At 44.7% G+C, this 13,884-nt stretch overlaps 4 protein-coding genes across 4 annotated transcripts; 1 reads left to right on the top strand and 3 right to left on the bottom strand.

The window, feature by feature from the left end:
- Window positions 1-77: 77 nt before the first annotated feature.
- L199_002529 (uncharacterized protein) lies at window positions 78-1,197 on the top strand (the record flags this gene model as incomplete). The annotated part of the gene is made up of 5 exons (XM_064888272.1): window positions 78-105; window positions 164-524; window positions 746-843; window positions 908-1,018; window positions 1,082-1,197. The coding sequence occupies 5 exons, from the start codon at window positions 78-80 to the stop codon at window positions 1,195-1,197; spliced, it is 714 nt and encodes a 237-aa protein (XP_064744344.1).
- Window positions 1,198-1,783: 586 nt separating this feature from the next.
- Window positions 1,784-3,210, bottom strand: L199_002528 (uncharacterized protein; the record flags this gene model as incomplete). Its single annotated transcript, XM_064888271.1, has 2 exons — window positions 1,784-2,145; window positions 2,217-3,210. 2 exons carry the CDS (start codon window positions 3,208-3,210, stop codon window positions 1,784-1,786), a joined length of 1,356 nt encoding a protein of 451 aa, XP_064744343.1.
- Window positions 3,211-6,424: 3,214 nt separating this feature from the next.
- Window positions 6,425-8,484, bottom strand: L199_002527 (uncharacterized protein; the record flags this gene model as incomplete). Its single annotated transcript, XM_064888270.1, has 5 exons — window positions 6,425-7,168; window positions 7,331-7,645; window positions 7,749-7,951; window positions 8,031-8,219; window positions 8,367-8,484. The coding sequence occupies 5 exons, from the start codon at window positions 8,482-8,484 to the stop codon at window positions 6,425-6,427; spliced, it is 1,569 nt and encodes a 522-aa protein (XP_064744342.1).
- A 335-nt stretch (window positions 8,485-8,819) lies between these two features.
- On the bottom strand, window positions 8,820-13,831 carry L199_002526 (pre-mRNA-splicing factor RSE1; the record flags this gene model as incomplete). Its single annotated transcript, XM_064888269.1, has 19 exons — window positions 8,820-9,038; window positions 9,114-9,602; window positions 9,672-9,797; window positions 9,870-10,076; window positions 10,171-10,459; window positions 10,521-10,897; window positions 10,947-11,024; window positions 11,091-11,503; window positions 11,561-11,919; window positions 11,983-12,161; window positions 12,218-12,420; window positions 12,486-12,579; window positions 12,634-12,726; window positions 12,781-12,895; window positions 13,038-13,100; window positions 13,175-13,289; window positions 13,397-13,451; window positions 13,522-13,544; window positions 13,681-13,831. 19 exons carry the CDS (start codon window positions 13,829-13,831, stop codon window positions 8,820-8,822), a joined length of 3,648 nt encoding a protein of 1,215 aa, XP_064744341.1.
- Between the last annotated feature and the right edge of the window lie 53 nt (window positions 13,832-13,884).

Below are 13,884 nucleotides of genomic sequence, written 5' to 3'. Positions count from 1 at the left end.
GTCATTCACTAACACGACATCATCTCCACTCCAACTCATCTCATATACACCAGGTAAAATAACCTTTCAATTCCAAAATGAAGGCAAGTCCCCCTCTCTCCCCTTGTTCCAGCTCCACCTCACTCCACTTCACTAACATCCTTCACTTCTATGCTGTAGTTAGCAACAGCCGAAGACATTCGAGCATATAACGATGCGACCATCAACGGTGGTGTCCGAGGTCTATTCTACGGTATAGGTCTATCCTTACCTACATACTATATACTCAACTCTCGAGTAACAGCCTACCGAAACTTACCTTCACCAGCCAAAGCCTTTGGCTTTGTCATGCTCATCGTACCATGCATATCAATCACGGCTGAGAAGTCGGGAGAGGCATTCACTCGATCTCAATATGAGGGAGTTGCCAAGAGGGAACTGGACAGGGAAGCTCAGATCGAACATGAGCGATGGCAGAGTTTGAGTTCAGTGCAGAAATTGGCGGATTGGGCGGGCAGACATAAATATGGGTTGGTAGGGGCGAGGTGAGTCGTAGTTTTTTCAACTGGGATACAATGATGAGGTGGAAAAAGGGAGGGAGATTGAAGTGACTGTGTACCAGCGGCTAGTATGGGGAAGAGGGAACTGGTAGATGATGATGAGAGTAGACAAATTACCTCAGTGGGATTTTGACTTGAGATATCTTGTTTCAGTACTGAGCATTGAACTGCTATAGAAGATTAGCTGACAACTCTGTCCACTACAGTTGGGTCGGTTCTTTAGGTGTAGCATGGGCATTGGTCAACAGAAATAAACATCAAACAACTTCTCAGAAAGTAGTCCAAGCTCGTATGTGGGCTCAAGGTGGGTTAAAGTCGCTATTGCCTGTCATCTGACTCGCGCTGATGTAAAATGATGTCATTCACAGGTCTTACCGTCGGTTTGTTGATGGCTTCAGCACTATTGACGGGCTTCGATTCATCCAAGACTGAAGATCCCAGAACTCCACATGAAGATCATACATGGAGAGCTATCTTGGGTGAGTCTGACTTGGTATACAATACACCTGAATGATTGACTAATAGATCTATCGATCTTATAGAATCCGATCCACACTTGAACGAAGAGGAGAGACAGAGATTACACGAGATTAAAAAAGCCGTTGTAGATAGGAAAGAACAGTTGGTCAAGGAGGCTTCGACTTCAGTCTCCAAATAGTAGAGAAAAAAAAAACGATGAGATGGGAATCATATATAATTTTCTTTGTCAAATGTAGAGTGAGATGCAAAATGATGTAATTATTATGATATCTAAATTGCATGTTGAAGTATCGTCTGATCTGATATTTGGTCCATCTCTTCCCTCTTGTCCCTCTGGTCCGTATCAAACTAAAAGTACGGTTCTGAATACATTTGGAAAAATCGATCCTCGCCGAACTGCCGTAATTAGATGATCATGTACATATACATACACATAACCATATACGTTTACTTGGTTATATATCCATATATACTTAGTGACTTCTTTACAGCTTATTTTAGATTTACTTTGGAAAGATCCGTGTATACCCAAGAATCAAGATCGAAAACGTGGAATTGAGATAATTGAGTCTGGTTTCGAAGAGAACGAATGAAAGAGGAAATACAAAGTCATGAAATTGATAAGCTGAAAGCAAAACCTCAATCGAGTGTGAAAAGACGAAACCTAAATAAAGTAGACTAATAGAACAAATTGATCTTCTTCTGCACGATATTTCGTCTATTTACCATCCTTGCTCATGCTCTTCATACTTGCTTGATCGAATTTACTGAGTAGCAGCTTGAGGCACATCAGCCTTTATCTGATTCAACTGATCAGGTTGTTGCGCCGGGGTTTGTTGAACTTGTTGTTGCTGAGGCTGCTGATTTTGTTGGTGGGGTTGTTGCTGCTGTTGAGGTTGTTGAGCTTGACCATTACCTGCATTGGCAGTAACAGGTGTAGTCGCGGCAGGTGTACTCGTAAAGTTATTCTGAGTCGGTGGATAAGTACCAGCCAAGTTGTAAGTAGGGTACGAGTGAGTGTAGGCTCCCGTACCTCCTCTAGCAATATCCACTTCTCTTCTTAGATGATCGATCTCTCGTACCATCTGTTCTTGGCCCGATTTCAATTGTCGAATATGGTCGATAGCTATTAACCGCAACTCATCCCATTAGTGACATGTTTATTGTAATTGTCAAGAAGAGACTCGAACCACTCACCTTTACTTAGTATTTCCCATTTGGAAGCTTTCATCCCTCGATCACTTGGCAACTCATCCCTCAGCTCGTCGAACAACTCTTTCATCTCTTTCCTTCTTTTCCTTTCCGCCAACTTGTGGCTTACCCTCAATTCGGGTGATCTCGAGAACGGTTGTTCCTTCTTTGATCCTCCGCCCTCACCCTGAGCATCGGTCGTTTGAGGTACAGATAAGAGTGCAGCTGCATCTTCAGCAGTGAGGGTGGGGGTATTGACTGCAGCCAGGGCAGCTTGAGTATTGGCTTCCCCAGGTATGTCCTTCGATGGTGAAGCAGTAGCTGAAGCTAGTGTCTCGGCATCGGGGAAACGGAGTTCGGGCGCGGCGCCGAGGGAAGGATCAATCAGGTTTTGTGTTTGTTGTCCATTAGAATTGGGAGCTACACTAGATCGGATGGATGATAAAGTAGGATCTAATGGAACACTATTGTTATTGTTGTTTTGTTGTCCACCTGTAGTATTGTCAGTGCCTTGTGGTTGAGCTGAACCATTGGTATTCTGATTCTGGTTAGGCTGTTGATAGATTTGGTATTGAACTGGGAATACGGTGATTGGTTCTTGTTGGAAATGAGGGAGATCGTAGGAGCTCTTGTACCATGGGAAAGGTTCTTCACCTTTTATGGAGACTAGTTTACTTGGTCCATTAAACGATTTATCTTCCTCTTGCAAGGCTAGATGTTCAATGATGGATAATCGTCTTTTATGATTTGGAGAGGATTCAGCAGGATTGAACTGAGGAGTCATCAAGAATGAAGATGTCGAGTTGGGTGTACCAGGTGATAACAATTCATCACCATCCCTTTCTTTTCTCTTTCTTGATAATTCTACGTCAATCGAAAGTGTATTGGTGTTTGGACTGCTAGATAAAGGTGGTAATGATCTTCTCTCTTCACTCGCCGAATGATGTCTGGCGTTACCATCCGAATCGATGATGGGCTTTTCGTCTTTGTTCGTAGTCATGGCGTATTTTGCTAAATCACTCGCTCGAGAAGTTGGTGATACGATTCTTGAAGAGGTGTATTTACTGGAGTTGGGTCTTAAGCCGAACGTATGGGGATGGTTTCTAGGTGTTGATGAAGGATATCGATTGTTTGGGTCGACGTGGCTGGGGCGATGGTGGGATTTGGGATATAGGAGAGATGGAAGAACGTGCGAGGTCTGCTCGTTCGGTGAAGGTCTTTGGAAGGTTAGTGTAGGTAATTGAGAGGGGTTCGAACTATGTCGAGATCTGCCAACACAAGACGAAAGCAGTGAAAGAATATCTGATCAGCACATTTGTCACTTGTTGATTCATCGCTTAGACTGCGCAGAACAACACAGGACCAGACCCGCTCTGTTGGGTATGGTACGCTATGCACTGATAGGGATATTTTGGGGGCCAGTGGACGACGATGATTGTTGATGATGAGGGACGGAGGGGGGGATGATGGTGAAAAGACGTGTTTGCATCGTGTAAACCACGCGAGGAATAGGGTTAACCACACGATAATCTACCCATCGATCATTCATCCCATCACAATCAAACAATGTTTGTGAACAGCCATGATGTGGAAGGCATAATCGCTTCTCCACAGAGAACCTCATGAAAAGATTAAGATCGAGACTCACCTGTGATACGAGGATTCTTGTTGATGGTGATGAGAAGGGGAGTAGTGATGATCTTGAGGGTATGGATATGGATATGGATATGGTTGGTGATGACGGCTGTTATTTGTATGGTGGTGGTGGTGATACATATCCGATCTGGGTCATACGAATAATGAAAAAACTGTCAGCATGACTTCCACGCGTCCGTCCTCTCCTCCCACGCTACATCAGATTGAATTCACCCAAAGGTTGCACAGTGGCGCTAGATGAAATTACCCCTTTGGGCGCGTCCGATCTGATCCCAAGACCTTAACGCCGGAACACCGAATCACAGGACTCCAACGTGGCGACCTTGAGTTGGTATGTTCTTCTCTTTCAGTTGCAGGGAATTGAGAGGAGCACGGTGCTGCACAGACATCCACGATGACTATCCAGATACTCACGAGTGGTTAGATATTATAGGTTTCGCCATTTCGATGATATATCTCTACCAAAATGAGCCAAACTTGGCGACGTGATGTCTGGACTAGCTAATGAGACCAATTGAGCGGGGACTACTGAATCGATCCGGTTGGAATGAATTGATTTTGCAAAGGCACAAGATCTTGGAGGAATGTCGATGATTCGGCTGGTGGCGGATGATTTTCGCTGGCAGAGCAGGTTTTGGCAATTGGATACTAGAAATAAATTGGTTGTCTAGTAGCGAGGGCCAGATATTGTATAGTTTATGCTATTTGAGTGAAATGTCGATTCTGGTATTTAAGAAGATCAATAGTGATTCCAGTAAACTCAGAGACACGAGGACGAAGGTTGAAAGTGGATATCACCTGTACCAATATATGAAATGCATGTGGGCTTTGGTCCTGATCTTGTAAACATCTGATCAACACAACACGAAGTTTTAAGTTCGGACGATATACCATAACAACGTGATAAGGAAGAAAAGAAGAGATCTTCATTACTATATGAGTGATTACTACTGGCATGGAGTGTATAAGCCCCATCCCGACTCCGAGATTAGGATAAGCTAAGTCAAATCAAGAGACAGCCATGTCGTATATAGTAGCACGGGCATAGGCCAGAAGCTTAACTCCACCGGAAAAAAGAGCATCGCACAGTACGTACAAACGTGAAGGTTGATCGTCACCACGTTCGCGACCGCCACCCAAAAGTTTAAATTACGTTCGTTTACCAGAAAAAAGAAAGGAAATTAAATTAAGTTTGGTCCTTCCCTTCCTACTCTCAAAGGGTGAAAGTTAATTGAATATTCACCTGAACGTGTTATGCCGTATGCATGTTTCATTTGTGGGAACTCGAGCTGGCTTGCGGTATTGCACGGCACTCAGGTGTGATCCTTAGCTCGATGCAACTTCCGGCACCTGTTTTCCATGCTTACTCCGGTATATGCCGATACAAGTACTGTACCATCTCGGCGGATCATCCAGGGGATAAAGCAAGCACAGATGATCCTCGTGAATTGAAGTGAGGCTCACCTGTCTATCGTTCACGCCAGTCAGGAGTCAAGAGATCACACCCTGTTCCATGGGACAGATCAATCTCCCCTAGTCGACATGATGCGTGGGCTTCCCGACTCGATTCGAGTAACTTTAATCAATCTCGGTGAATAACCAGTAACCATCGATTAGGTTTTTCTTTTGCTCTCTCACCGTCATGTCAGAGCCAACATTTTTTCTTATTCACGTGTGTGTAACTCGTTCCGTTTGACCAACAAGCGTGAGCTTCATTGAGCGTACTGTACAAGCGTACTGCTATTTCCTTACTGCCGTACGTATATACAAGAGTTTTGAAAACAAGAGTTCATGGCTTCGTTCCCATAGACGACTCATCCAGAAAGAAGTCATGACCTTATTTGATTGCTTCTTTCTTGACAAAGATACGCACCCCACAAACAAGCTTGAAGTAGAACAGAAATACTCTAACAAGTCTATCTGGAGTTTCAATCGTTTACGTACGCATGGATCAAAATGGTCTCTCTCCACAGTCTTACGCAACAGGATCCTTTCGGGAAATCATCCATTCCTTTCATTCACCGGTACGGTACCTGTACCTCTTGGCCCAACCTTCTTTCGTTCCAGAAAGCAGGCAATTCACTCTCAGTCCGCCTACAATAGTGACAGGAAGAAGTGTACGCTGTATGCATCGCACAAGAGATACTCGTGCTGTACATCAGTTGGTACGGCAACATGTCTCATACCATCTCGTAAACGTGTACCTCGTACCTGATCGTCATGTTGGAATCATTGTACCACATCGGCAGTGCCATTCTGTACTTGGATCGAGTCCTGTTCGCAACCAGAATGGAGCTTCCAGGCGGGACCATTCTCGTGATGGTCCTCGTAAAATAATTACAACCTCGCTTGGCTTTGTAAGTCACAAGGGCCGAGAACCGTTATCCACTAAAATAATTAGCCATTTCATGCATGTCCACAGAAACATGCTTCATCTACCTGGATCTATCTATCTTTTGTTTACATTCTGGAAATACAACATGCCTTCCGGTGTCCAAGCTTGTACTGAGCCTTGACTTGACTTCCGGTACTGATCATGATTGATCTTGTTTTCCCTGTTACCCGCTACGCGAGTTCATCCTGATCTTTCCTTCCTTTAGATTATCGATTATTCCTTGTATCAGATTATCCTCACTTGAACCCCATTTACCATCAACTTTCGACATATACTTACCCCTCGCCCCACCACCTTTCATTCTACTTCCCAGTCCCTTCTTTATCTGCTCGTTAGCCTCTTTGGCTAAATCGTTATTGGTAGAATGTACAATCATCAAATTCTGATGGCTGGTCGCATCTTTAGATGGAGGCGTGGAAGTTAGGATAATCAGAGGGTCTTTTTGAGCTTGAGGCTGAGCTGTTGAAATGAAAGTGGTCGAAACTGATCCTAGAAATTCGAAATCATTCGTCGAGGGATTGTCTCTCCTTATCCAAATCACACCTTGATTCTCTTCTTTCCGTCCCTCTGCCAATGCATTCTCAATGACGATCTTTGATAATTCATTTTTCAGATTTTTCACAGCATCAAATTGATCTTTACGGTTCTTTTCTAGCGTCTCTATCCTTTCTACAACGTCTGCTCTACCTGCTCCAATAACTTTCGCAACATTACTGAGCTGTCTTGAGCTTTGTTGTAAGTACCGTACTGCTCTGGGTCCAGCTACGAAATACAGTTTTGTAGCCGACGATGAAGATTGGGTAGGAGGGATGATGTGCATGAGAGATATGAGGGATAGGGTGGGTACTTGTGTACCACAACATGCGTTTCGATCGGTTTGGTCGATATTGATATGTCGAATAACACCCTGCAAGGTTGATCTGAGTCAGTCTTTGTGAAACATGAATGAAGAAGTGACTGATGAACGAGACGTAAAGGTTATGTTGCGTCTCTGTTTGGATTAAACCATATTGGATATGTGATACCGAAGGGGGTGAAGGATATGAGCAGTGCTCAGATTATCACTCACACCATCATAATCTTCGGGAATCCCTTTCCCAACCTTCAACCTCTCCTCTACCGCTCCATCATCCACCTCTGTAGTCACTTCCGCAGCACCATCTTGACCTTGTATGCTCACGTCGACCCATACTTTCCTTCCCTCCGATATCAGCTCGTTACACTTCCTCTCCACTTCTTCCGCTTCGCTCTGAGTCAAGCTTCTTGGCAATTCGACATAGGGAGCTTCGAGTGATGGATGAGGGTGCATCGACCAACTTAGAGTTGGAAGATTCATGGTGTCTAATATAGCTGAGAGGAGATGTTGTGAGGTATGAAGTGTCATCTACAATCATAAACCCTACCATCAGCACAAACGTTTATCGCCAATGAATCGTGCTCTTCTTCTATAACTCATCCATGATATTTTGTGTCATCGATAGACTTACATGGTCTACTCTCTTGTCCCAATCCACCACGACTTCAACCTCATCATCTTCTTTCATATCTACCTCGGTACCAGGTGGAATCCTCACCAGATGTACACTATCAAGTTTCTTCCTTAGACAACTCTCTATGACAAGAGACTGCCTTATACCTCCATTGGGATCTAGGATATTCAGACGTCCCGTATCGGAAGGTTGACCACCGCCTAGAATAAGAGATATCAGCCGACGACATAACCACGCAAGTATCGCTTGTTGAGGTTGATTCTGAGAGGTACCACTCACCTTCAGGAAAGATCACCGTATCTAATAATTCCACCTCATACAGTTTCCCTCTGTCCTCTGCCTTCGCTGTTTCTTGAGGTGTATCATTCTTCTTCTTGTTTCCTTTTCCCTTGGGTGGTGGGGCAGTTTTGATGCTTGCTTCTCTAACGGCATGAATTCTAGTCTTGAGCGAACGGAGTAGGGGATCACCTGTTTATCCAATACGAAAAGGAGGTAATTTAGCAACTCAGTCTTGTCTCCATTCTGTCACGATGATCCCGATATGTACTAAAGCACCCTCTTTCAAATCAAACAGGCGAAAAGTTGATGGGATATGTCGAGCACATTGGTACTCACGTTGACATGCCAATAACCCTACTATCCTCTTATCGCCCACATTGGCAGGGTCGAACTTGAATCGTGTATAATCCGATGGAGTCTCGGTCCGGGGAAGAGGCTCGAGATCGTATGCCATGGTCAGACGATCTCACTCGATGAACTGGATGCGTATCATTCAAGTCAAAATCGAAGGATGAGGAGGAGGGCTCGTATGCTTTAGTCTGTCAGATCGAAGGAGAGAGTGAGATAAACACAAAGGAGATGCAAGTGGGCAAATGGTTCGTCGGCTTTATCCGATCGATCGGATTCAATCGTCAAATCAGACTGGAGTTCATTCACCTAAGACATTCACGCATGTCGGAATACCAGAGAATCTGCTCTGCAGAGAAACAACCTCATGCATATGCATACCTTATATCGATATAAATCATCTATCCTAAACATACTCAATACATCACCCCCTGAGATAAACTAGAAAGCACTGCTCGTTCTCATCTGTTCCAATTTCTTCAGCACATCACCTACACTCCTCTCATCCAGATCAGCCGCGATAGCCTGTTGTTTGCTATAAGGTAACAGGTTGAAGTTTTCACACAGATCCCCATCGATCACTCCTTTCACCGGTACATAATATCCCCTGTAGGCTAAATGATCTCGTCCTACTAATGAAACATTCTGGGATCTCATGTGCTACAAATATCAAAATCAACGATATCAGCTTCGACCTAAACACCATAAATCGTTGCGGGACTGATGAGTACTAACCATTTCTAAAGTAGACATGAACTCGACATCATCCATACTGACAAAAGGAATCAGAGCACCGACCGATCCTGACACAGTCGTATACACTAGAACATCCCTTCCACCAGCAACTAGAGGTATCTTCGTTATGGATGTAACGATACTTCCGACATTGTAATGAGCGATCAATTCAGTTTTGTGGGCTGCACCCATCAAAAACGACTTTTCATGTAAGATCGTAGCTCCGGTAGGATCATCATCGACCGTCTCGGATGTCCTCGAGTCCAATCGATTCAAGAATATGTTTCCGAACTTGTCACCGCAGACTATCGTTTCGTAATCTACCTCGGTGACACACGTTAACCATCTTGGCTGAGTGTCATCTGCAAATACCAATATTTGTCGAGTGGGCACCGAACGATATACACAATAGAATGTCGATTCTTGGATATCTCCTACTATTATTCTTGCACCTTGAACATTGATCGTTGCTACTCCAGTTGGGAATGACTAAAGGTGGTGGAAGGTACCGATCAGCTTGCAGACCTTAAAAAGGGTATTGTCGAAAAGCTGACCTACATTGTTCTCGCATTTCCGTAACAAGGCTTTCTTACCCATCTCATACAGCCTCAACGATTTGCCGATACCAGCGAGCAAGAAACCCTGGAAGGCGGCGAGACATAGCGGTACATCATCGGTTTTAGTCTACTCGTCAAAAGTCGTCAGTAGACGTCCTCATCAGACAGGTCATCAGATTGGTACTTATGATAAACTCACCTTGTGCATGAATTCCAGTACTCTCCCCTGCTCCTTGATCGCATACACTCTCAACCAACCTTCCTGACAACCTTTGGGAGCAAGAGTTGTCTTCACACCTGTTCCGACAACAAGGAACGGTTCACCACCACCTCGTTCGAAGTACGCTATAGCCATCGAGAAAGCGGCTTCATCCTCGTCCAAGTCAAATGTCGCGAGAGATTCGTTCTGTGAAATGACTGTCAACATTGATTCCCCTCCGGACAAATTGACTTATCTGATTGTCATGTCACGCAACGGGTATAAAGCTTAGACCACTCACTGTCAAAGGATCCAACACCCTCAATAACGAAGCCCAATGTCCAGCTCCCGCCCGCGGTCTACCAAACTCGTTCGGTGGTAAAGTAAGTAGCGAAGTATCAACTCTACTTCCACTCGCTTCCTTCTCCTTGACAATCCTCTCAATAGCTTGAGGAGAATATGTGCGATGGTCTGATTCGATCATGTAGAATACAGTGTTGTAAGGGTGACTAACAAATTTACGTGGGGTGTAAGATAAGGGTAGGACATCTTGTTTGAGCTTTTCACCTAATTTAGGTATCGTGAAGATTCTAAAAGCCATATCTATGATCAGCTGCTTTCCACAGAATCAGGGAGCAGGAGTACACGTACCGTAAAGTATTACCGGAAATACCAATCAGCCCATCAGGACACATTGCAGCCGAAAGGTTCCAAGCATATTCAAGAGTATCGTAGATCAAAGGTTGAGTCTGTAGCATGTCTTGGTATGTATACAATAACCAAGTTCGACTCGAGAACGCCATGACTGAAGGTTGACCATGTATAGTAGATCTAACCAATTTAGGTGGTTTCGCACCTAAGAATCGTAATCGAGTGTCCGACAGTGATCCGTCCACTGGATCGACCACTGTTCTCAGTAATACACCATTGGCTAAACCAATGTTTAAGAACATGGTAGCTCGGTTCTTATCGATGGAGGTGTCGAAGATCTCGGCCAGACAGATAGAGGATGGAGGAGCCGTCAGTGCCTGCGATATTGTCAGCTATGCAGATTGCTTACACTCAGGGCTAGCTCACCTGTAATGAAAGGGTAGTGAGGGTACTATCAGGTTCCAGGGAGATGACGGAAACAGTCTGATTGTCACATCCGACAGCCTGGAGAGTCACTGTCAGCGATCTTATAATACCATAACCCTTCAGAGCAGGACCGGTATTACATACCAAGAAAGGTGTTCTTCTCCTTGCCTCAGGTACTTCGGCGATACTCAGACATGTAGCATTGCCAGGTAAAGCTTTCTTGTCTTGATATTCACTTAACGAACCTTCGGGATCAAGCTCGAAATACACCAATTCAGCTGTACTCAGCGCAATGACCACCTGTCGCTTGTTGGTAGTGGCAGCTACGATCGTCTGACCAGGTGGAGCAGGCCATTCATCCACTCGATCGGCACCTCTGATGTGTCGCAGACCGTAAGGGTGAACTTGTAGCAAACCTGAATCACCTAATTGCTGAACGGCAAGAGTAGGACCAGAAGAGAGGAATCCAGTATCGTTGACTTCTTCGATTGTCGCGCCGATCGAAAGAACAAGAGTACCGTTGGGGAAAGAAAGGACAATGTATGAATCGAATTCGTCTGGATTGCAGCGATTGTGTCAGCTAACCTCAATTGGTGACGCAGTTGGCAACTCACCTTCATCAGTCAACTTGAGCGTCCACACATTAGTCGGTACACCTGGTAACGGCGAGCTAACCAATACTGAAACATCTAAACCATGTTTGAGCGTTCTGAAAGTACTTCTCGGTCCTCTTCCACAGGCAGCGTAGATTTGAGGTGTGTCGGAACCTGGTCCGAGGAGGTTCATAACTGAGGCATCGGTAATAGGATCGAGGGAGGAGAGGGTATCGACTTGGAGGAGATTCTGTAGAGGTCTAGGGTTGAAGAAAGCATATGGTAATGGTCCTTCGATGTTTCCGTTATCTGGGTAGTCGGTCGATGACCATTCTTGTTCACCGTCATCATCACCCAAAGCTTGGAATTGATATAGGTTTCTAAACACGGTATCAATATGTAGCTGGCGGCTTGTAGGAGAAGACCATGATCCATTCACTCACTGATCGCTAAACTCGCTTGCTACGAATAGATAACCACTCTTCAAGATACACAAGCTGTTTGCCACTGGCACAGTGTCAAAGTACTTGATTTTCAGAGCTTTAACATCCTCTCCCTCATGTTCTATCCACACCTTATACAAATCGCCATCTTCCGATTGTAGCAGGAAGAAGAATGCACCCTGAGAAGAAGGTATTAGCTTCTTTGCGAGGATATGATGCCGATCAGCCAGCTCACCTTTATCTTGTGCATAACCGCCGAGACAATGATCAAACCCCTGCTCTTCTCTCCTCTTTGAGCTAATGGATTCCTTCGCCTAGGTATAGGTATCCTGTGCGCTTCCACATCCATATGTTTCCAGATTATATGATCTTCCGTACAGACCAGTACACCAGATGGACCGTCGAACCTGTCAGAGTTGGCATTTTGACCACCAGGTACTACATACGGATGTCAGCTCATCGCGAACATCTGAGCTTTCCTCCTGACCATGAATCTTACCTACCTTGCACGAGCAAGTTTGCCCTTCTATCTGTGGGTTCACTCCATTTCCTGACTACGTGATTTAAACCCAAGTCTAACTCGTAGAATGTCAAATACTGGTCATAAACGGATCAGCAGGGAATCATCGAAGGATTTTGGAGAAGACATACCTTCTGAACATTCTCATATGCTTCGCCTGTAGGATCCTCGTCACTTTCCGAATAATCCATCTCCAAAGCAGCATAAAGTGGATTATCATAACCCTGCGAATACTCTATCAGCTATACTTTATCCGGAATCCGATGGTATAAGCTCACTTGGTCCACACCAACGATATGAGTTACTAAAGCATGATTTCTGTGGGCTTCCAATGGCGAAGAGGGAAACAGTTTTCCTTCTGCGTTTCGGTTCAACACATACACGAGTTTTGACCTGTCAGATAATTTGATAAGCATGACGCATCGAAGGAGAGAGACTCCAATTTCAAGCTGTTACGTACTTCTCAATCCTGTGCATAAAGTCATGTCAGTCGTAGGATTGCCATTGACAAAGCTTAACGAAGATATCGACTCACGCTCCCACCAGACAACTTCGTCCCTTTGGATCTACAGCTAAATATTGTCCGGGGACCACACGTCTGATACCAAAGCCATATCAGCTTTCTGTCAAAGTGACACGATAGACAGACGATTAGCGACAGAGCAGACTTACCGACTACCTGATTTTCCATACACCTCCTGATACAGACTCTCAAAGTGTGGTGTAGGTGCAACGACAAATTCGAGGATCGATAGTCTACCTGAATCTGATGATGCCAGTATGTAGTCTGTCCATTTATGTATACATCAGCTCCGATCGATCCTCTTTCATAAATACCTCTTGAGAGCGGGTAAAAGGGAAGTAAACCAGACTGCAAGGAATCTTCCGACGCACCTTTTGTCATCCCCGCTAATCTAAATCCTACAACATTTCTGACCGTCCCGAATGCCTACAAATGATCATGATCTCATCGTCAGCTGATAACACCGGATTGGAAGTCAGTTGAGATTAGGACTCACCTCTGTCGAGCAAATCGTATCCACTATGAAGCATAGATCCCAACGAAAACATCAGCTCCTCAGGTCTGAAGTTCCTTTGGACATTGGAAGACTATGCTGCCTTCCACGCCTAACAGCCACATCACGAGAATAGACTGTGGATGACAAGGAGAGACTTACACTGTCCAGTAGATGTATTCAACTTGAGGATCTCCAATTTCGTACCACCTCTAACAGCCAAAATCTCCTGTCCCTTCGTACCGGAGAAAGAACCTACGACAGCTGTCGTTATATTCGATGGAGCCTGGAGGGTCAAGTTGAGTACATGCATCTTGACTGTTCCTTTTCGCTCTTTCGGTAGGCTGGTGAGGATGTGAATCAGTC

This window comes from Kwoniella botswanensis, chromosome 1, assembly GCF_036426115.1.
Source record: "Kwoniella botswanensis chromosome 1, complete sequence".
Taxonomy (NCBI): domain Eukaryota; kingdom Fungi; phylum Basidiomycota; class Tremellomycetes; order Tremellales; family Cryptococcaceae; genus Kwoniella; species Kwoniella botswanensis.
Note: the sequence above shows the minus strand (reverse complement) of the source record. Positions and strands in the feature narration are given on the sequence as shown.